At 42.6% G+C, this 20,908-nt stretch overlaps 1 protein-coding gene across 1 annotated transcript in view; it reads left to right on the forward strand.

The window, feature by feature from the left end:
* Positions 1-20,288, forward strand: part of slc35f1 (solute carrier family 35 member F1) — an 86,575-nt gene extending 66,287 nt beyond the window's left edge. Inside the window, exons 6-8 of the mRNA XM_012829518.3 lie at positions 698-750; positions 5,750-5,904; positions 17,508-20,288. Of these exons, the coding sequence (XP_012684972.1) occupies positions 698-750; positions 5,750-5,904; positions 17,508-17,732 (433 nt within the window). The 3' untranslated portion in view covers positions 17,733-20,288. The remainder of the gene's footprint in view (positions 1-697; positions 751-5,749; positions 5,905-17,507) is intronic.
* Positions 20,289-20,908: the final 620 nt, after the last annotated feature.

The raw sequence follows: 20,908 nt of genomic DNA on the forward strand, positions 1-20,908 counted from the left end.
ACACACCTGAGAGGAATACTCTCACCAAACACACACACACACACACACACACACACACACAAACACTCACTCATACCACACTGATACTGTACACCTGCAAACACACACACACACACTACACATGCTCAAATTTGTCTTTAGACCATGAAAAATGTTCCAAGCATGTGGAGTCCGCCTCGCACCACTGCTTCTTTCTGACGTAGCATACAGACGTGGCCGTAACCTAGGTAACATGTCATGGTGATGGCAACGTGATGGTTCATCTCCTCCCTCCCTCCCTCCCTCCCGCCCTCTTGTGTGAAACACACAGAGAAGCTGTGGCGGCTGTGTAGCTGTTGTTCCTGGGGATCCGAGACCTCCCCAAGAAACTGATGATCCTGTCACTAGAATTCACTGGGAAACGTTCCGCAGTGTAGGTCGAGCGATCGTCAGCGCTTCCGCCCTGACAGCGTAGATTTGTCTTTGCGTGCCTCTACCCGACGATCGCTGTGGCCGGCTAAAAAACGAATATGGTTTCGGTTTTGTTCTTCTTCTGTTTTTCTTCATGCGATTTCCCCCCCTGTGTCTGGCTCATAGTGGTCATTTATCTCCTCTATTTCCCTCCCTCGCTCTTTTTTTACTCCTCTTTGCCTCTGCATATCTGACTGTGTTCTGACTCTCTCTCACTCTTTCTCTCCCTCTCTCTCTCTCTCTTTAGGGCCATCATGGAGCACAAGCAGCTTCTGAGGGTGCAGTGGAACTGGCAGATAGGTGAGTGACAATGAACATCACTTTCACACTCCTTTTTCATCCCTTCTTCACGCTTCCCTCCTCTCCCCAGTGGACACACACGACTGACGTAAGCGTGAGCAGGCATAACCACAGGTGTGTGTGGGGGGGGGGGGGGGGGGGGGGGGGGGCTACACAAGGCTACATTTTTTGTACATTTTGTCCCAATTGCAATGTTTTAGTGATAGCAAATGATAAATAATTGCATCAAATGGGTTCAGAGTATTTTTCTCAGAAATGTGGCTCAGCAGTGTAGCCCAGAATGCATTTGGTGCATCAGCAGTGAGGTGGGAAGGGACTAGCAGGGATGCCTAATGCACAGCCATTCAGCTTGTGGTTCGCCACTCTCTCCATTGGAAAAAGCCTTCCTTCCTCATTGATATTTTACAATATGTAGTGATTTGTTATGTTTTTGGCCGTGCACCATGTCTCAGAATAGAGACTTCGTCAAGCACTTGATGGATTTTTCACTCAGCTCTTAACTTCAAAAACAGTTCAGTGAAAGCAATTGATTTTTATATCCTTGTAGGCTACGAGTGGAATCAATGCCTATTTCAAATATTAATGACTACATATTTAAAAATTGATACTTGCTGTCTGATATGACGGGGTATTCAATACAATATGATGGAAAATATCACTACGCTATGCACACACACACACACCTGAAATCAGCTGTTTGTGGTGGACAATGAAGCAATGAAAAATATCTTGTACACAACACCTTTTCCCTTCCTTCCTTCCTTACTTTACATCGTAGCCCCTTCTTTTGAATACAACTTGAAATAAACGAGGAGGGAATGCAACGAGGACGGAGGAATCAAGGACAGACATACAGTACATGAGAAATGTGAGAGAGACTTAAAGACACGAGTCTTGCATTAAACGCAACGGTGGGGAAAGTCTACTTAGAGTGGCGCAGCATTGAAAACGTATTTATTTTTTAACAAATCCACTTAACATTTTCAGACCACAGTAAACCACGGATTTACTGTGGAAAACCATGGTTACCAAATCAGCAGATACGGGGGTTCCACTGTACTCAAAAAAGGCCAAGACGATTTCGACCAAACACTGCGTCCGTGGCTCCCCGGTGGGAAGTGTGGACGGGCCTGGGGCAGTGGCAGCATGTGGCGTGGTCCCCAGGGGCCCGCCCGTGATTCCAGTGGCCTTAGGGCCTTTAGTCATTACCAGACTTGGCCACTGCCAGGATCACAGCTCAGCTTGTGCCAGGAGCATGTGTCTCCCTCAGCCAAGTGCGAGCTGGCCTAGAAAAGTAATGAGGATTTGGTCATGTAAAATGTATTGGAGGAGAGGGCTCAAGGACCCTCTGTGTGTGTGTGTGTGTGTGTGTGTGTGTGTGTGTGTGTGTGTGTGTGTGTGTGTGTGTGTGTGTGTGCGTGTGTGTGCGCTCTTATGTGTGTTTGTGTGTATGACAGAGACAAACTGTGTGTGTTTCTGCACATGTGTGTTTGGTTGGTACTCGTGAAAGAGAAACATCATGTGTGTCTGTGTGTGTGTGTGCCTGTATGTGTGTATGTGTTATTTTTCAGCACTTATTTGTTGGCCTGCCAGCTACGATACTCCCTGCGCAATCCTTGACCCTCATGGGTTGTTTACTTGCAGCCATTTCATACTGCACCTGGGAGAGACGGCCGTACAATGGCCATTGTGTGACGCAGCCTGTGGATACACAGGCATTTTTTCAGTTCTGGTTGTCATAACAACCAGCCAAACACAGAGTCTGCGATATCTTTGACGTATGTTTGTGTGCTCTGAATATGTCTCAGATTGTGTGTTTATGTTATTTATGTTTAAAATATGTATTTATACGCGTTTGTGTTTTGCATGTGTGTGTCTGGAATATTGTTTGTGGTTGTATGTGTTTGGTATTTAAGCAGTACTGTACATCATTGAGAGGATGACTAGCTTCAAGATATATGTGAACTTTTGAAAAAAGAGTCAACAGCATGTCAGCATTTCATAGGATGTACAGCACTTTAGGTCATGATGCAGTTTTGTGTTTAGAAGTTACACATGCTTCAAAGCCAACTATGTGTCATGGGAAAGATATTGTATAATTGGCATAGTATTTGGTATATGGCTATTTCCCTTATATTGCACGGAAATAAATAATTTGCTTTTTATCCCTGAGTATGTTACAGATACAGGAACTTCTTTCAGTTTGACAATTTGACAGAAACGAGTAATAACAGTAAGAAAATGTAATTATTAAATAGACATTAATTGAGCATACATCATTATACATGTGAAAGGCAAACTGAAACAAGGAAGTGTCCCTTGGACCTGTTGATGGACACTTTAAGATGACATATTTAAAACTACCTTTCTCAAAATGATGACATATTTAAAACTACCTTCCACTGAAAGAGGAATATATCAGTGGGACATAAATGGCTCATAATGAAATGTGGAAATGATGTCCCCAAATGACAGAGCCCGCTAAGATAAGCGGCATCAGTGCTTCGTTTGGAAACAAATGACAGTTCTCCGTTCTGTTGTGATTCCTATTGAAACGAATGACAGTTCTCCGTCCTGTTGTGATTCCCATTGAAGGACATGCCTATCTGCAGTGGCAGAAGTACCTTTCTTCCCCTCTGTGCGAACGGACCTGAGCGGGAACAAGCGGATGATATCTATGACGCACTCACCACTCAATCCCATTACTGTCGTTGGGTCACAACAAAAGTGATCAGAACACCAGGGTTATTATCGTCATGCGAAAATAAAACTAAGATGCAGACTAATGCTTTTGAGACATTTTCATGAACTGAAATAAAATGTACCCAAAGAAAATATAAAACTAATGATTGCTGAAAACACATAAAAATAAGATACAAACAAGATTTCAAAACAGTGGACGTTGTATCCATTCCAGGCGGCAGGTGTCACACTCCCAAAATTCTGTGTACTGTAGCTGACAACCTTAAGGTGGTGATATAGCATGTCAGGATCTACACTCACTAACTAACAGGAGGAGGCCATATTATCAAGTGAAGAGGTCAGATTTGTCAGGGAGGAAACGTGTGAGTCCTGTATGGGACTGAATTTAATAGTGAAAGCAGTACAAGTGAATGCATGGTAAATTCAGATAATGGCATCTGTGGCGTAGAAATCGAAGTAAAAAAAAATATATTAAACCCCTCATAACTCCCCCCCCCCCCCCCCCCCTCCTATTCCATCCAAAACTACCCTTTTCTCCTGATGGGTCGCCGTTGGTTTCCCAGAATTCCCTCCGCCCCCGCACACAGATGTGTACTGAGATGGCAGCCCAATCCCCGACCAGAGATTACAGATATCATTTGACCTTTGATATCCTCAGATGAACATGAAAGATGATTATTAGTTTATCTGCCTGTCAGTTTTGTCGCTCTGTGGGGGCGACTATTAATCTAGCAAATTAGAGAACCTTCCCTCATGAATTTCAGAATATTTATTTAGTCAAAGCCAACTTAACTGCAATAAGGTGATTTTTAAAGCTGTTCACTTCTAAATGTTACCTGTCCAAATGATAGTCCATATCATAAAAATCTGAGACAATATGATGTGCTTAAGAGTTGGAAAAGTGCCTTTTGTGTCTTAAATGAGACTTTTTGAGGCAACCTGAGGCAAGCTGAATGCCCTTCAACATAAAAACTGTGAGAAGCCATATGTGAAAATACCCAGAATAGCAGCACCGATGATCAACAACCTGAAGTGGTCATAAATGGCAGCTGAATGGTGGTCTTGCTTTTGAAGGCCCTCTCCTCTCTGTGCGGCTGCTGTGATCATTTCTCCTTGACTCCCTCTCTCTGTCTGGGCTGAAGTGACAGCAGCTGTCTGGCCGTCTGACCTTTCTCATTCGCAGATAGCATTTCCGAATGATTATGATGGCGCTGACGTAAACAAACATTGTTAGATACGTCACAGTTATTTTTGGTTTCTTGAAAATCAAAAATGTCTATTGGGCTTTGCTCAAGATGTTTGAGATGGTGCTGAAAACGAGGTGCAGCCGGGTTCTACCCACGCTGGTTTTGTGTTTGAAAGGGTTGCTGTTGTCCAACTCGGCGTCACAACCCACACTGAGAGGTGGGTCGGACAAGGGCAGGATAAGGTTATCTTTCAATGTGGATGGCACGACCCGGGTTGCTGGAAACCCCCTGCCTATGTCCAGCGTGTGGGTGAATTGTTATGCATCTCTGCCGGGTTGTGACCCAGGGCCTGTCTGAATGGTCATTACCCCGTGTTGACTGACTTGGTTTGAGTTGACAAAAGAAGGGTTGAACATCGATCGAATAGTCTGACCCTGGTCATTGGTTTGAAAGAGTTAGAACAGATAGAGTGGAGGAATAAGGAATAAGAGTGAATGTTACTAAATGTCTGATCATTCAATGCATCTGCCACAAACCAACACCAATGCCCTTTTACCCAATTAACCCCTTGATTGGTCGTGTGGAGCTGGCTAGGACAGAGGTGTCAATAAGACTGATTTGGATCAGAACTACTGAGACTCTAGTCAGAAACCCAGTCATGTGCAGACAACTGAGATTGTCATGAATTAGATTTCCATCACTGTGATCAGACTACTGCCCATATTGTAAGGATAAATTCAAGACTAAACATGAATATGTTACATTCATATGTGTACATTTACAGGTGCTACAGTCCTCTTAAGATCAACTCCGAAGTTGTGCCTAAGTTGGTGGGATGCATAGACAATGCAGGAACAGTTTTCTCCCTGACAGGAGGTGGTGTGACAGGTTACCCCAGATGTATGAAGCCCTGTGTTTGGTTGCTGTTACTGTAAAATAATTGTTTTGTTGTGAGATCAGAGAGAAGTCCTCTGTTAAACCACCATTTGCCCCTCTGGTCAGACTTTTTGAAATCTGAGTGTCTGTTTTGCATTCCGCCTCATACCTCTTTCTCTCTCCATCTCTCTCTCTCCATCTCTCCTTCTCTCACTCTCTTTCTTCTAACACAGGTCTGCTGTACATCGCCTTCAGTGCCTGCATGTTCGGCCTGTATAGCTTCATGCCGATAGTCATCAAGCGGACCAGCGCCACTGCGGTCAACCTCTCCCTGCTCACCGCCGACCTCTACAGCCTCTTCTGTGGCCTGTTCCTCTTCCAGTACAAGGTTGGTTCGGGTCATGTGTTTCTGTGTGGTAATCCAGTGTCTGTGTTAGGCCCTCAGTGAGTCGTTGTGTGAAGCTGCAGACTGCACCTCTCTATGTTGTGGTGGGTGCCAGTCTTTGTGTGTCTCTGTACTATTCTATCCTATGTTTTAGTAGTGGTGGTTATGGTGGGAGTGGTAGTAGTAGTAATGTAAATGGCCATGTAATAAGCCATTTTGATATTGGTTAAACAAGTAGCTATATGGATAGCTGAACATTTTAATTCAGTAAAGAATGGAAACATATCAAAACATATAAACTAGGGCTGTGAAATGATTACAAATTTTAATCAAATTAATCACAGGTTTCTGTGGATTAATCATGATTAATCACATATTACCAATTTTCGCGGTATATTTTTGTGAGAACAAAAAGATTTATGACAAAATACAGATATATACATTTAACATGCTTTTTTTTTCATAAAAAAAAACAACGGTGCTGCATCTCAGCAGTTCTTTAGCAGTTATCTTTGCTATTCCATATGGTACATTAATATAATCTTCATCCCAAACAGAATTCGGGCTTCTTAGCCATGGTATGGTTGACAAAAACATTTTCTTTTTTCTTTTTAAATCAAACAGAAATGATTTGGGCTTCTTAGCCATTGTTTTTATAGGATGGTTGAAAATGTTTCTCTTTTTTGTCAAACAACCATTAACCACATCATGACACAATCGAATGCCTCTAAAGGTTCTAGTGGTCGTTTTGTCTTCAATTGCCCAATTGCTTGCAACAGTTTGGAACTATTCTGCATATGCCTCTGCAAAGTGGCGCTCTTCTGTTTTCATGCATGTTAGTGTAAACGACTTTCACTTCCATTCGTTGGTGATTAGATGTGCATTTACACCCAGGTAGTTATCGTTACTCACAGAGGTCCAGTGATCCCCTGTCAGCGCCAAGTCATTTTCCTTTTTTTTCTTTTCAGCTTCATACAGCTCGTGGATTTTTGTCATTATTGTGCGTCTTTGCGGTGCTTTGATGCTTGCAAAACTTCGGTGAAACCCTCGTCCTCAACAATATTAATCGGTCTACAGCTTTTTGCAATCCATTTGGCAACAGTGCTAGTCAACTTGTCACAGGCAGATTTACTCAGGGGCCTACGTTGTTAAGTGAGGGTGGTTTGGCGCATTCCACTTGAACTCCCCTCGCCGACCAACGCATTTGCTACGGTGAAACGATAACGTCTTCCCGCAGAGTGTACATATCACTTTGGTTTTATTGAATGTTCCATCTTTGTTTTTTTGGAACACGAACTTCCCATCCAGAAAGTCCTCAGGTTCATCAGAATTATCCATGTTGTTTGTTTGTTTGGATAGCAGCTGCCGTCTGACTGCATTGGAAACGGCGACTAGTGCAGATTGGGTAGAATTGTGGGTATATTGGAAGCTCATTCTGCGCATGAGTTAAATGCGTTAAAAAAAAATAACGCACTAATCCTGTAATTTAATCATAACGCGTTAACGTGTTATTTTTCACAGCTCTAATATAAACCTTAAATGTGAAAATATTAGAAACTAAATAAATACTCCCATTGAAATGACACAGTGAGCTGCTGAATTAAAGCGCTGTCTTGGGTGTTCTGTGCTTGGCGTGCTGCTGTGGTCATGCCTGTCTTCACCCCTCAGAGCTGTGCCATAGCTACTGGATCACGCTGTTTGACAGTCTCCACACAAGCTCCATGTTGCGCTCCATGCGCTTATACATTTACATTTGGGCATGCAGCAGATGCTCCTCTCCAGAGAGACTTGCGGCGCCGATGAGCTCCTGACCAGTGTGTGTGCGAGTGTGTGTGTGTGTGTGTGTGTGTGTGTGTGTGTTTGTGTGAGCTCCCTGGGGACTGAACCCATGACCTTGGTGTCATTAGCACCTCGCTAGGACACCTGAGCAACAAGGGCACAGGATGTTTCATTTGTTTCGTTCATTTATAGTTGCCACTCCGTCTATAGTCGTATATATGACGTCTATAGTCTCTGTACTGTACTGTGTAGGGTAGTCTGGATCCATCTGTGCTGGGTGCCTTAATTGTGCTATGCTGGGTTGTTGAGTATATACTGTATGTTTCCTTTGTGTACTGATGAGCTACTGGATCTGTGTCCATGTAAGACCGTGTGTTGCAGTTTTTTTTAGAATTGCTTGATATTTATTGGCTGTTGTTTAATTGTATCTGCTTTCTCTATGTCTTCGTTTGTTTGTTTTATATGTAGTTTGTTCCTTCTTTTCCTCCTTCATTTGATATCTTACATTTTTGGTGCATTACTTCTAGGGCTGCACTCTGTCTGGGGTAATGGTGCTCAGATCGATCTGTCTTTCGGCGCTGCTGCAGGGAAAGCTACCCTGAGTACCCTCTGGATGAGTGCTACTCTTTCAGTGGGCACATGGGAAATGAAGAGAAGGGACTGGCACTCTTCCTCCCTCTTTCCCTCTCTCCCTCTCTCTCTCTCTCTCTATCTATCTCTCTCTCTATCTAACTCTCCCTCTCTCCCTCTCTCTCTGAGTGGGTCTGTCAGCAAGAGAGAGAGAGAGAGAGAGAGAGAGTGAGTGCGTGAATGTGAGAGTGAAAGAGTAGAGAACACATACAGGAGAAGAAAAAAATGAGATAGATAGATAGAGAGAGAGAGAGAGAGAGAGAGAGAGAGAGAAAAAAAGAAAGAAAGAAAGAAAGCAAAACAAAAATGTGACCGTGTTGGCAGTGTGCCACTGGCGTCACCCCTGGGCACTGAGGGCACACACACACACACACACACACACACACACACACACTCACACACTCACACACACACACACACACACACACACACACACACACCACACACACACACACACACACACACACACACACACACACACACACACACCTCAGATTGATCAGGGAATTGATGGAGCTCCTCTCCATAGGTGGTGGAGGGGGTATGTGCTGGTATGGAGGAGGGGGAGGTGAGGAGGCCAGCGGAGCCACAATGGGAGCGTTCATCCCCGCCATCACCGGCATTCAGGCAACCTCCTAACACAGCCATTAGTCATGCCACACGACAAACGCAGCATTTTTTTTTGTGCTGTGCAATTCCAGTAACACAGATTACAAGCAGGCCAAAAAAGGAAGAGACAGATGGCGAGAGAGATGCATTTAGAAAAACTACAGAGAGATAGAGAGGAGAAGAGAGAGATAGAGGAAGACGTATGAAGAGAAAGAGAAGAAGAAGGGAGAGATGGAGAGAAACACATAATGAAATATATGAAAAAAGGATGAGAGGATAGAGAGAGAGAGAGAGAGAGAGAGAGAGAAAGAGAGAGGATAGTGAATGTGAAATTAAAAGGATTGCTTAGTGCATGTCAATTTGTTCCACAGCAGCCACAGACACCCGCCTTGCTCGAGTTCTCTGGAGTTCTTGAGGGTGGTGTTTTGCAGGAAGCCGGGGCAGACAGATTTATCTCATCCATCCCACCCCATAAATTATCCCGCGACGAGCCCTTTTGTGCCCTCGTCAAATGAAAACAATAAGTGATTTCCAAACCCGTAAGTGAATTACGGCTTATCTTAAACGCATTGGATGGTGACTTTCAGCTTGAATCATGACCACCCCGCAACCACTCTCAGTGCCAAGCAAAGTTCCTGTGAGTTGAAAGCTTTAAAAGCCTAAAGTAGTTAAACTCAACAACTGAAACAAGTCTGCAAGACTGCAATGTACCGAGGAAAAAACCCCAGACATTACGTTTCAAGCCCTATAGGCGGATGAGTATGCTTCATAGTCGAGCCTTAGTTTAGATAGACAGAGATTATTTACAGTATTGTTTTGGTTATTTTTGTGGTGTCATGAATCACAAGAGGAGGACCTTGAGCTTGTGGCTCAGCCAATGTGCCGTCAGGTAAGCTAGTTTTACGGTGTCCTGAAATGTCCTCTAGCTTATGGGTGTAGCTCAGGGAGTGGCTGTGAGCTCAGAAATGCATTGTGAGCGGGACATCACAGCGCACACACTAGAACTTAACACTTGGATAGCCTCAGGGCCTGGGAGAAAGTCACTTGTACTGTTTAGTCACTGTGGTTGATCGGCACCAGAGTTCATAGTTGTAGTGTAGTTTTGTGGTTGAAGGGAATGCCCAGATTTGGGATGCCTAGTAGTTCTAGAGAGTTCTAGATTGTTGAAATCAATGCAGCAGCGTAGCATTAGCAACAGCTGCAGAGTAGTAGCTGTAGCACTTGTAAAAGGCAGTATCTGTGTAATTGGAAAGTGGAAAGTTTTCAATTGAATTGTCTTTAATGGCAATTTTAAAGCTGTTGCTTTGGTGAAGCACCACTTAGTCACTGAAGTTTCAACCAAAAACTGCATTTAGAATTTCTCATTTGCAGTTTCTCCTTATTGTGCCATGGGTTGATTTTAAATGTGGTTGAGCATTGATCCTGCTTGTGTATGTGGCTCGCATGTGTTTGTGTTGGTGTTTGAACAGGTGGACGTACTCGTATGCATGTGTGCATATGCATACTGGTAATCAGGTATATGTATTTAGACCTCCATCCACCTTATGTGCTGGCAGTATTACATTGTGAATTATTCCCATTATTGCTTCCAGGAGAGACACCTCTGCTAACACACGCACGCACGCACACTCACACACACACGCACTCACGCACGCACGCACGCACGCACGCACCCACACACACACACACACACACACACACACACACACACACTGCCTTGGAGGAGGTGTGGTGAAAGAGCGGCCAGCGGAGTGACTTCTCTGGGTTATTGGAATTCAGAGAGGATCGTTTTCCCCCACTCCCATGAGCTGATTGTCTAAGACCATCTATAATAACCAATTCAATTTTCTCTGCACTTACCGGCAGGGGCTATTGTAAGCTCCCAAGAAGCGAGGCCCTAAGAGAGCAGGCAAATTGACACAAAAAAAGACTATGCTGACCTTGAATGTACTTTTTCGTTGCCATTACTAAACAATAGGACTTACAAAATCTTGTGGAGATGCCAGAGAAAAGCTGTTCGGTGTAGAGATAGCCGTACTAGCTCCTCGTCTGCTAACAGTACCTCATGCAAGGTAAATGAACCAGTGGAGGTTAAAAAATCACAAAATGAGAGCATTAATATTTATTGTTTGATAATGAAGGGGACTGTTTAATGCAACACTTCTGATAAGGGAGACCATATTGAGATCAGCAGCTTAAAAAACAGATCTGTCTGGCCGTTGTTGTTTGATCTGCGTCGTCGTTTGAACAAACCTCGCATCTTGTTTCTAGCCTCATACATTAATTGCTTTTGACCTCCTGAGAGAGACAGGAAAGACTTTGTCTTTGTTGGCATCTAGAAGCTCATTCATTTTCATAGAGAGTCCATCGACAGGGACCAGTCAGGGGTCTCCAATTAGCCCCATGGATCGATCATGTTTTATGAATAAATGAGCTGCATATTAACGGCTCTGGCTGCGATAGGCTCTCAGGTGGCATTGATATTCTCAGGCCTGGGGTCTCGGGCCACCTGGATGGGGAAAAGGAGTTTAAAATCAAAGATGAGAGAGAATTTAGGGTGACTCTTATATGACATTGACTTGCCATGCATGTTTAGTGTTTGGTATTGATGAGTTTTAGTGATTGAGGGCTATGAGAGTTTATCAAGGCCTAACCTCTTGCGTCTTGCGTTTTTAGTTTTATCTCCGTCCACACGGTGCAGTCAAGAACACCGCAGCTCATAAGATGGCGTCAGTGCAGTCACCTCGGTATGGTATCTAAATATTGAATAAATCATTTTTCCTCTGCCTTTGAAAGACGTTTGTCTTTGTCAGAATAGCGGAGCAACATTCTAATGAAGATGCATGCGACCATGCATGTGGCCGTTGATCGCATTGTTGTGTGTAGTAGTGTTTCAGCAGCGCACACGATGCTTTTTTATTATGCGCCTGGATCCTCAGCACCATAGCAGTGCTCTCTGCTTTCAGCCACAGTCTCTTGGGTTTAATTGCACCGGTCGAAGCATTCTCAGTTGTTCCCGGGAGGTATGGGTATAGGGCTAATAATCTTCCCTTCTCCGTGTCAGGATTCCTATTATTTCCACAGCACATGTTCCGCTAACTACCTGTAAGGATCGAACCACTCCTCATTTGTTGGTTTTATTGTGCCTCCCACTGCAGGAGGATGAAAGATGTACAGTTTGTACTTTAATCATATCTGCCTCATATGGACTAGATGTTTCATTAGTGTGTCTATAGCCCATTTTGTTTTCTTCAGGCTTTGTTTTTTTTCTTGTCCTTGGGTCTTTTATTTTGATTATTTCTTTGTCAATTCCATATTTCAGTCTCATCTTCTCTCTTTCTTTTCCTTTTCTTCTTTCTTTCTGTCACCTGTACTCCTGAGGTGAATGTACAACAGGCATCAGAGCTTCTCTGAGTCATTCTCCATCACACATCCGCTGGCTAATAAGCAGCCTCGCTCGGCAGCCTCACACCAGCACACAGCAGACACTAAACTTAATCCAACTTTATTGCTTTCATAAGGCTTTGAGGAGAGCACAGCCAGCCAAAGCGCGTGGTACAGACAGGAGATGGCTCAAAAACAACATCCTGCACACATAGATAGTGATGAGAGAGGGGTGGCTTGACGGATGGATTATGGGATGTATAAACTTTGGAATGAATTGATAAAGGATGGATGGATTGATTAAATGAATCATGGATGGACTGATGGCCTTGCTGAGAGATAAATAGATAGATGCATGGATGTCTGGTACATTAGTTAGTTGGTGGTTAGTTGGTTGGTTGTGGAGTCGTGTCAGTTTGATTCAAAGAAGGCCAAAAATGTCTTTTGGGAAGTGGAACAGTTTTTCACATGTCTGCTGTAAATTGTATTCTTACTCTAAATTGTATTCTTTGAATACAAGATGTCCAAACATCTTCAGATAAAAAGAATGGGAGATTCACTTTAAAAAAGGTCCAGTGAAGTTGTCACATCAAACAGAATACAACAAAAATAACACAATCTCCCGAAAGTCACACAGAAGCTACAAGTGGACAAAAAAGTTTCCCTTTCTGGAGTCTGTTTGGAGAACACCTTTTCATCAGGCAGGCATGATGATAGGAAAGTAAGATTTCATGAACATTTCACACACAAATTTGCTCTGCCTATGTTTCATAAAGAATGCCCAGCATGAAGATTTCCTCTAGAGCTGGAAGGATCTCTTCCACACTCCCAGGATTATGCATTGAAGTAACACACTGCACAAATGGCAGAGCTCTGCTGGTGGATGGGGCTTCAGTTCTCCCCCATGGCTCTTTACTGTGGAGCCTCACATGGCGGCTCTCTCCTGGGTTTTATGGACTCGCAGAGCAGGGTGCCTCTTTCGCCCCTTGGCCTCAGATAGCCTCCATTCCATCATAGTGTGCGGGGAGCCTGAGACTGCTGCAGCTGATAGATGTAAATTAGTATGCTGACACAGTGTGGCTTAAGCAGAATATATTCCCCTCTGGTGCTGGTTATTGCTTTTCTCCTGTAATCTTTCCCGTCCGCATTGCCAAAGAGAGAGGGAGAGAAAGAGAGGGGGAGAGAGAGAGAGAGAGAGAGAGAGAGAGAGAGCGAGAGAGAGAAAGGGAGAGAGAAAGAGAGGGAGAGAAAGAGAGAGAGGGACAGAAAGAGAGAGAGAGAGAGGGAATGAAGGATATGTAATCTGTGGACTCGTTACGCCACATGTTAATAATGGTCTTGACAGAGCCATCTGCCTAATTCATTCCCTGTCGTCTGTATTGATACCCCTCTCTGGGGCATTTCCTTTTAGCCAGGGCTAAATTGAAACCCTGCAGGCAAGATGTGGCAACATGACATGCCAAGGCCACAGAAATAGAGCCTTGCCTGTTGTGTTGTGATCAATTGCTTTTTCTTCACAAGGGGACCTAATTGTGTGACTTCAGATTAGAGTTGCTGTGGCCACCATAGTCTCCACCTGCCTCCTCTTCAGGTTTTACATGAACTGCATATTTCCTTTAGGGATTTTCACTTATTTACATTATTTTGATGAACAACTACTCTGGATTGCTCTGATGCCTGTAATGGGTATTTCGGGGGGAAAGGGAGGAGCCTGGCGTTGACACGGTGATGCTTTGTTATTCTTTAAGTAGATTGGATACACCGAGGTCTGGGTGCACCTCACTCAGTGTCCTATGGTGGTTCAACATGAACATGGATTTCAAATATTAAAAACCTGACCACATCTTTTTTTTACAGAGAAGTAGTGACGGGGATTGCGCGGTTTGAGTGTGGTTCTTTTGATTATATCCAGCTTTGTCTAAGTATTGCTTCACCATTCCCAGTGTGAAAACCAGATACAGAGTGTGACCCTATTGTCCAGAAAGTTAAGTTAAGAGCAAGAGGGTCATGTTCATGTTTCAGGGAGAGGATGGAAATATCAAAATTGGTGTTTTTCCCCCCTTGGTGATTCATTTTTCATCTTCTCTTATTTCAAACATCACAGACACTTACACACTGCCCCCTGGAGAGAGAGAGAAGAGCTTATGGGCTGTGACCAAGTATTGTTAAGACTGGCTAAGAGGTTTTACATTCATCTCCAGCTTAAAACACGAATGCCCTTTGGCAAAGGGAGAATAAGGCAGGCATCTCTCGCTCTCTTTCCCTCTCACTTAGTAACTCACTCACTGAATCACTCGCTCACTCACTCACTCACTTGCTCACTCACTCACTCACTCTCTATCCCTCTTTTTTGTAGCACTTTCTGCTAGATGTTCTTTTCCTCTTTCTCAGGCGTTTGTCACTTTATTCTTTCTCATATGTTTTTTTACTTTGTCTCCAGGCTTCCTGGTGTTGCCTCTCTTCTCTTGTTTCCTCTCACAAGTCCCCCATTCTCTTTTCCCACTTTCTCTCTCTCGTTCCTGCCTATGCTATCACCTCTCTTCTCCCCTTTCATTTTCCCTCCACCCTCCCTCCCTCCCTCTCTCCCTCCCTCCCTCCCACTCTCTCTCTCTCTCTCTCTTTCTCGCCTCTCTCACTAGTGGGCTCGGAATCTTGAGGTGTGGTGGAGCGTGTAGCTTTGGCTCCTTCTCTCTCTCACAAGACCAACAGAAATGATGAGGTTCTCCATTTGGCCAGCCACTGTGGACATAGCCTGGTGCTTAAGAGCTGCTTCACTGGACAAACTCCACAGCCACTGTATGATCCACATAAGGGAGAGATTTCCCCTTTGCGTTATAGGCAGAAGGACCCGAGCAAAGGGTTTGCCTTTTTAGAAGATCCAGTGCAGGTATCTTTGTTAAGATCCCTAATGGCGTGCCCAGTTGTTCTGTGCCTCTCCGTCTAGAGAAGGTCCCTGAACAGATGAGGCTAGATCTGTACCAGTCCCTTGGTCCCTTGGAAAAAGACAAATGGGAGCAAGTCTATGAACAGCTGAAAAGAAAGATGCTTTGTCCCATTTCTCCCTTCAGGAAAAGTTCCTTGGGTCTTAAGGTTTTAAGCCACACATGCGCATAGATAATGAAGCTTGGTGATATGTTTTGGCACCATATCGGGAAAGTTCTTAATACATTTGTACATTTTTACAAAGAGCTATGTTTGAGTAACACTGGATTATAGGTTGAATTGTAGGAGTCAATGCAAAACCAGTTGAAGATACCATGGTTCTATGGTTCTATTTAGTAGTCTCACAAGGTTCTCTTAGTAAGTTTGACTGATTCTTTGTGCTTATTTGAGAGGGCTTTGGACTCTCAATGGGCAACTGAAGACTTTGCAGCTGCTTGTCTTCAAGAAACCAGCTAAAAATACACATAGGCACTGTTTGTATTTTGGGCGACAGAAAAGTGAAGCCTGTTTTTACCCAAAGGCAACCGCCTCGTAATTGACGCGGCACCCTGGAATCCTGGAGCTTTCAACCATATTCTTGAGTCCTTGTTGTTTCCCAATGAGGGCATTATATAACAAAATGTAATCAAAAAACCCACTCAGAAGTGACTTTCAAAGAGTTACGAGCTGTTGGAACTGTGACTAAGTCATTATATTTTAACACCTAGTTATTGTGCTATTTCTTAACATAGTACATGTTAGCACTTGTGTTAGGAGTGGATCATTATAAGAAACTGGGAATAGAGACAGAAGGGCTTTTTTAAATATCTTATGCCACCAATGGCAAGGCAGGTTGAACAATCTTCAGCCTTCAGCCTTCAGCCCCAAATACATGGTTTGCGTTTTAATGTGAGCATCTCCCTAACATTTAGGCCAATGTACCTTTTGAGCCAGAATGTATTTGCAAACATACATATACATTCTGTATACATATACATAATGTATAAGTAAATATGTTTACATATTTTTATAACTTCAAACACTTTCCTTTAGGTTAACGGTAACTTTGAATGCATGGACACAGAGTTAGCAACGGTTCTTGTATGAATTGTTTGTTCTTTTGTCCCAGCACTTCAGCCTGTGGAATGTATGTCTTGTCAATATCACAGCCTCACCACTTGGTTTTTGTGTGTACTTGAGAATCATTTAAATTCCTCTCACCACTAAGCCTTTCGTCAAAAGATGAAAATTCATATCCTGTCTTTCCCCCATACGCTGTACAGCATATATATACTGTATGTGATCAAAATGTATGCATGCTATCAGGGCTACTTTTTATTGACAGATCTGCTACAAACCAAGCTTGTAAATGTATGATGTATTCGTTGAGCGTACAATTTAGTGCATTTCCTTTTTGGATATCAGTGGCTCTTGTATTTATTTCTCTGTTTTTGCGGGGCATATCTCAAAGCACAGCATAAATCGGTATGCTGACCTCATTCATTCATCTCAATTGCAGATAATGGGGAAGAAATGGTATTAGTATCTAGTCCGGAGGGATTCCATTTTGGAACATCTCTCAGTACTGTACCTCTGAGAACACAACTCGACCTTAATGGGTCTCAATACAGACATTCGCCCAGAAATAGAGCTCCGTATAGGAACAAGCGTATTTTATGGATGTTTGACGGAACTCCATCGTCTAACCTGTCTTCAGTCAGTATGTGTGTGAGACCGGGGCTTTACAGCGGGGGGAAAGAAAATAAGATTCTTCTCAGTCTCAAAAACACCAGTACTCAGCACTGTATGGTGGGCTTATAGAGGCAGTTGATGAATGTTCATTTTCTCAATACACCAATGGTTTAAGCAGGATATAAACATGTAAATCCAAGCCTGGTTATTGCTTTCTCTTAAACCTTGTCCCAGTCTGAAATAGCACTCCTTTTATTCATCATCTGTTTTAGAGGGGGAATTTCTTTCTCTATACTGTGCTTTCCAGTCTGTCACACATACCGGTATGCTTTTAAGTAGGAAGGATTTACTGTAGGTCAAACACCACTATTAAGGATTTGTATGGAAGATATTAAAGATGCTATGGATTTTTAAATCCAGAGAAAATGAAATTGGATGTGCAAATGATGGTTAAGTAACTTGTCCTGCTATACTGAAGACGTAGTGCTTGAAAAAAAGCTGCGTGACTGAGTCTGGGCTGTAACATTGAGCTATCTTTCTCTCTGTATTCCATCCTCTTACTAAAGTTCCGTCTCTCTCTCTTGCTTTAGTTTTCAGGCCTGTACCTGCTGTCGTTCTGCATCATGGCGCTGGGCCTCGTCTTCTACTTCTCCGCCTCCACCTATGTGGCCCAGGACCCACGCGTCTACAAACAGTTCCGTAACGCTGGCAACCCCATCGCTGACACACCCACGTCCGGCCCCCTGGAACCCTCAGTGACCTATACCAGCTTAGGACAGGAGATAGAGGAGGAGCCCCGGATCCGAGTCGCCTGAATCGTTGGTGGGGGGGGATGACAAAGACGTGTCGGCATTGGGGTTCTCCCCCCTAAGTCAATCATCCAACTTCCCTCCCCATCCAGCTGACCAGAGAGAGAGAGAGAGAGAGAGAGAGAGAGAGAGAGAGAGAGATACGAGAGAAAGTGAATGAGTGAAAGGAAGGAGTGCCGATGCTTGTGGAGTTGTGGAAGGAGAAGTGACAAGAACAAGTAGCAAGACAAGCAAACGTACACTGTGATCACAAACTGTGAAAAACAAAAAAGGTAGCGGTGGTTCCTGTCATTTTCTCATGTCCTGAAGGCTTATTGTGTAAAGAAATACTCAGCACCTCTCCCTTGGCTCACCCTGACTGTTTTTAAATATGTGTTTAATGGATTCCTTGCTGACTGTTCATCCAAATGCTCAAATATGACCCCAATTTTGTCACTATTTTTATTTTTTTGTTACATGAGCACAAAAACAAAACAAAAAAACAACACCCCACATGTTTATTGTATTTGAGTGTTTTACATCTCTGAGTTTTTCAATAGATACCATGTGTATGTGTACGTTTTAGGGTTGTCTGTTTTTAAGTTATGAGCAACTAATATACAGACTCAGTCAGTCAGTGCCTTGTCATGTAGTGCTATCTGGCAGGGTATGCTGTGCGTCCGCAGGTAATCTCTGTGCATTACGTGTACGTGTAGTTACACGACTGCGCACCATGAGAGGAAAAAACGGTCGGCACGCGTCATTCGTGATTAGGTTTGTCACTCAGACGTTTCTGCTTGTCCACACGCTTGACACCTTCTAGTTGATCGTCCAGTTCTGGAGAAAAATAAAACGATTGACTAATTAGTTGGTTGGTTGCCATCACATTTGCTTGTTGGATACTGTATTTTCATGTTATGTAACACGTCATCTCGTATATGGGGAATATTAGTGGAGAGAAGTTTGATGAACATTCATCTATTAGTATTGTAAACTCAAAAATGAGTTTTAATGCACTTGTTAAGAATTAGATTTTATGGATTCTCTGTTTATTTTTAACGTATTATCTTTTATGCTTGGATATTTGGCATTTTAATAATTTGGATATTTAAAAAAAAAAAAGAAATCCAGCACATATTTTAAAATTATGTTGTACACTCATCCTTGGAAGTATTCTTACTCTTTTTTTATTTGCTGTTTAAATGTTGAATTTCCAGATATGTCTGACTTGCTGAAAATAAAATACCGAAAACAGTTGAATTTTTAAGCAATCATGTTTTATACATGTCGTACATCATTACATGGACTAACTTACCAAAGTCCTTGCTTGGGGGTTTATCAGATGAAAAGGTTTATTCGTTTGCTGGCCAGGGATTTGTTTAAGCTCTGCTTCTCCGTAAAGCGCCAGTGTGCTTGAAGCATTATGCATCTGAATGCAAGTAATGATCTGGCTCCAAAATCCACCTGTCAATCCACCTGTATCTGCGCATAGGGTGGGCATCGGGTGGGCATAGCGTGGGCATCGGGTAGGCATAGCGTGAGCATCGGGTGGTTCAGGTCATATCACCAACTGGAAGTATAAAGCCAACCGAATGGAAAAATAGTGTACTTGAAGCATATCTATTTATGGGATATGTTTGTGTTAGTCATTTAGAAAAAAATAACCCATTCATTTCTATACTGAAGCATACTTCTTTGTACAATTCGATTTGGAAATATGCTAAATGTAAATCATAAGTACATTTGACCATTCCTATCTACTTTAAATAAGAATACTTGAAGTAAACATTTTTTTTTGCAAAGTAATGCTCAAAAGGGAATAATGAACAGACTCCCAGTGCATATTTATTGATGCAAGCCAGCTGATGAGGGAAAACCTGCTTTTAAAAAGATCCTACATCCCAGCACAAGCTATTTAAGAATGTAAACATCAGTGTGCTAAAAAGAGACTTCAACTTTCCCCAATCAAATCTAGTCTCATCAACTCATTCATAGCAATTATTATATTCAAGCAATTTTGTAAAATACTGTATTTCTATACTGTAAAGTAAATGTACATTGCTCAAGTATCTGAATTTGCTGTATTTTTGAACTTGTTGTTTGATTTTTTTGTTTTCAATATACTGTAGCCTACTGTTCTGTTTTTCCTGTCTCTGGTGTATAGTTGATCGATTGCACTGCTGAAACAAGTTTGTTTGAAACATGTCAAGTCAGATATAGAGAGAGGGTGTTTAGAGGATGAGCTCATATAAATTATATTCATCGTGACTACTATTCTGATCATGAAAAGTTGAGCCAAACAAAAAAATCAGGCGCTATGATTGCGGAATCACAGAGAAATAAAGATAGAATAAGACTGTTAAAACTGTAAGGATCAGAAAAGTCCAATGTGTCATTGACTTGATTTTGTAAATGCATTTTCATTTACTGTGATACACACACAAAAAAAACTATGTTAATGATAAATGATCGTATGAAATATAGTTGGAAGAAAATGTTTGTGACCCCTGTGGTGATTTGTTTTGTATTTATCATTAAAAATAAATTAAATATCCTGATTTCAATCAGATTCGAATACCAAAACAAGCTGCTTAATCTTTTCATTGACAAACAGCCATACTCCTTTGTGAATCCTGGATTTAGTGAGCTGAACCTTGTGTGATATAAATAGCTTCCTTGAAAAAAAAAAACAGTGTAGTGTTAGTTATTTGAATGCACATTTTCCAGGTAGAGTTATGGGGCATCATTGCTGCTGAACTTGTGAAGTATGTTGTAGGTAGTATCCTAGTTTGGGGTGTCTTTCCTGCTTCTGGACAGCTTGACACCAGTGAAGGAGCCATACACTTTACAGACGAATATTATAGTAACTCGGGCACACAGGAATAAGTCAACAATCAAATGGTTAAAACTGAAAAAATGTGCAGTTTGAAATGCAGTCTGTGTCCCTCCTAACCTTAATGCAGTGGATGTTAGAGTTATGAGTGAACTGATTTGTTTGTCCATGAGTGGTCTAAACCTCCTCTTAACTACAGATCTGATGCACACCTGCAGATCTGATGAGCAGCGCCAGGACACTTTAATTGAGGTTGTAGGTGTGTGCTAGTTAGTAGATCCAAGCAGTAGCGTAATGTAGTTGTGATTGGGATTTTTTCCATAACAAAGAGAAACCTGTATTCACCCATTACAAGTTTATACTATGAGCC

Source organism: Clupea harengus, chromosome 15 (genome assembly GCF_900700415.2).
Source record: "Clupea harengus chromosome 15, Ch_v2.0.2, whole genome shotgun sequence".
NCBI lineage: Eukaryota > Metazoa > Chordata > Actinopteri > Clupeiformes > Clupeidae > Clupea > Clupea harengus.